Raw genomic sequence first — 2,565 nt, forward strand, 5'->3', positions numbered from 1 at the left:
GTGTAGTGTCCTCTACAGTTACTACATCTACCCACTGGTGACCTCTCATGGTGTAGTGTCCTCTACAGTTACTACATCTACCCATTGGTGACCTCTCATGGGGTAGAGTGATGCAGTGTCTTAGACCGCTGCGGTACTCAGGAGCCCCACTCATACCGAACAAGATGAATACACAAAAGAAGTGAGAATTCTTAGTAAAATATAAATTATTTATTATAGATATAAAATGAACAGTAACTGTTAAATGTAACAGATGTGATCAATGATCTGATCATACACAAGACCTTTATGAATAAAAGGGTTAAAACGTGCGATTTCTGATGCTCATACAACAAGATCATACCATTAAACTCTGCCAACACAGAGATTATTTCATATAGAAATAGGTTATATAACATAATAAACTGGGTGGTTCCAGCCCTGAATGCTGATTGGCTGACAGCTGTGGTATGTCAGACCGTATACTATCGGTATGACAATAAATAATATTTTTACTGCTCTAATTATGTTAGTAACCAGTTTATAATAGCAATAAGGCTCCTCGGTGGTTTGTCATATGTGGCCAATATACCACGGCTAAGGGCTGTGTCCAGGTGCTCCAGGTTGCTTATATTCTTCATTTATTATACTTTTCAGTACAGAAAAATGTCTGATAAAATTCAGGTAGTTGGATAAACTTAGAGATAGCAGGGTTCCAGCATGTTTGCATTCTCCTCCGTTAATGAAGGTAGCAACATGAACTCTTCGTCCCGTGTACCCTTGTGATGAGTACTATTCCTATGACCTTTTCTTGTTCAATCCTTCCGCTCTCTCCCTGTAGAGAAGAAATAAAGTTATGTCATCCATTTCTTACAACCATCGTTTTACCTAATATCCTTATGATAAACCCTACACACACTGTCAGTATAATTCAATTCCATGGAACCAAATCATTTTTTCCTGAATAAATATGAATGAATTCTTACCTCAGCATGTGAACAGCTTTCATAACCCAGCCCTTGGTGGGATCCACACAAGGGAATCTCCCTCTGACAGTGTGGAAACTGGAAGAGAACATGTTGAAGAGACAACATCAGTCAATCATCAGTGCTTTACAGGCTAACATCTCTATAATATCACATTGCAAATAAATCAATACAAATAATATCAAGCTATCAAATTGTATTACTTCTGTTATACAATTATTTTATACTTAATGATATACTTAAATTGATGAAATAATACATGTACTACAATTCATCTTTTCATTTTACTTGCAATTTGTCTCAGACCTATTAAGCACAGTTCTACTGTTAGACCTTCCAAAGTCACTCACATGATAGCATCAATGTTGCACTCGTCAGTCACTCTCTGTACGGAAAAGCCACGGATGAGACCAATGTCTATCCTACCCTGGGAGTAACGTGTACAACAGCCTGTAGGAAAACCTATTGAGCAAAAAGACAAGAAATGTTATCATGTATAGGAATTAAAAAACATTTTCTAAAAAGCAAGGAGAGAAGGAGACAGAGGCAGGCAGGCAGGCAGGCAGACAGACAGACAGACAGACAGACAGACAGACAGACAGACAGACAGACAGACAGACAGACAGACAGACAGACAGACAGACAGACAGACAGACAGACAGACAGACAGACAGACAGACAGACAGACAGACAGACAGACAGACAGACAGACAGACAGACTAAGACAAAACTTTCACATCCAATATTGACCTCTTTTAGCTGCAGAAGTCTCAGAAGTGAACAGCCCCACAGCCAGGAGCACGAGCAGCACAATAACAGGGGCTCTGATCTGGGCCATCTCTTCTTCTGTGGTGCTGTAGTTAGTGATGTGATGAGCTGCTGTCTTGTCTTCAGAAAGAGAGCTTCAGTGGCTGTGTGAGGTCCTACTCATCACCAGAGCTATATATATATTCCTGGTGCAGGTAGAGAGTGAAATGGGCTTTCCTACCCACGCCTTAAAACCAAAGTTCCACGGCAGAATTTCCCCATCACTTTCCCCAATGAGCAAAAAAGGGAAACAAGATTCTTGAACAGAACAAGAGGGAGACTGTTTGAACAACTTTTACATGTTTATTTATATACAGCATTTATTCTGAGCTGATTGAAATGCACAACAATATATGTTTACCTAAATGCTTGTACCTTTGTTGAAGTCTCCTGGGTTAAGGAATACATTTTTTGATTATGTTAAGTGATTTTGTGTTTTATATTATATCTCAGTATTTCTTCATCCTGGTGCTGGGGACCCAAAGGGTTTAGTTTTGCCCCTAGTGCTACACACCTGATTCCACTAATTACCTTATCATCAAAACCCTGCTCAGACATTGCATGCATCAACCAATGTTTGTGTGGCACGTCATCGACTGTGCTGTCGAGCACCAGATTGCTATTAGAACATGTGGTTAGCTCATACGTAAAATACCTATCCAGGCATTGTAAGATCGAGCATGCATCATCACGCCTGGGCAGAGGAACACTCCCAATGATTAGTGGAATCAGGTGTCTAGTGCTACTTTTCTTACTAGACGTATGACAACTATGATGACATAATGACCCCAGG

The 2,565-nt window shown here is 40.0% G+C and overlaps 1 protein-coding gene across 1 annotated transcript; it reads right to left on the reverse strand.

Moving 5' to 3' along the window:
• Nucleotides 1–271: 271 nt before the first annotated feature.
• On the reverse strand, nt 272–2,009 carry LOC123726703 (C-C motif chemokine 20). The gene is made up of 4 exons (XM_045694375.1): nt 1,716–2,009; nt 1,316–1,427; nt 966–1,043; nt 272–814 (listed from the first exon to the last, which is right to left on the reverse strand). The coding sequence occupies exons 1-4, from the start codon at nt 1,801–1,803 to the stop codon at nt 778–780; spliced, it is 315 nt and encodes a 104-aa protein (XP_045550331.1). The 5' UTR covers nt 1,804–2,009; the 3' UTR covers nt 272–777.
• Nucleotides 2,010–2,565: the final 556 nt, after the last annotated feature.

The sequence above is a fragment of the Salmo salar genome, chromosome ssa14 (assembly GCF_905237065.1).
Source record: "Salmo salar chromosome ssa14, Ssal_v3.1, whole genome shotgun sequence".
Classification (NCBI taxonomy): domain Eukaryota; kingdom Metazoa; phylum Chordata; class Actinopteri; order Salmoniformes; family Salmonidae; genus Salmo; species Salmo salar.

What these genes read in the sequence shown, in the direction of transcription:
- LOC123726703 (XM_045694375.1), bottom strand. Translation starts at nt 1,803, where the DNA reads ATGGCCCAGATCAGAGCCCCTGTTATTGTGCTGCTCGTGCTCCTGGCT. An exon ending in TGCAACATTGATGCTATCAT is followed by an intron (nt 1,044 to 1,315) that starts GTGAGTGACTTT and finishes GTTCTCTTCCAG; the next exon opens with TTTCCACACTGTCAGAGGGA. An exon ending in AAAGCTGTTCACATGCTGAG is followed by an intron (nt 815 to 965) that starts GTAAGAATTCAT and finishes TCTTCTCTACAG; the next exon opens with GGAGAGAGCGGAAGGATTGA.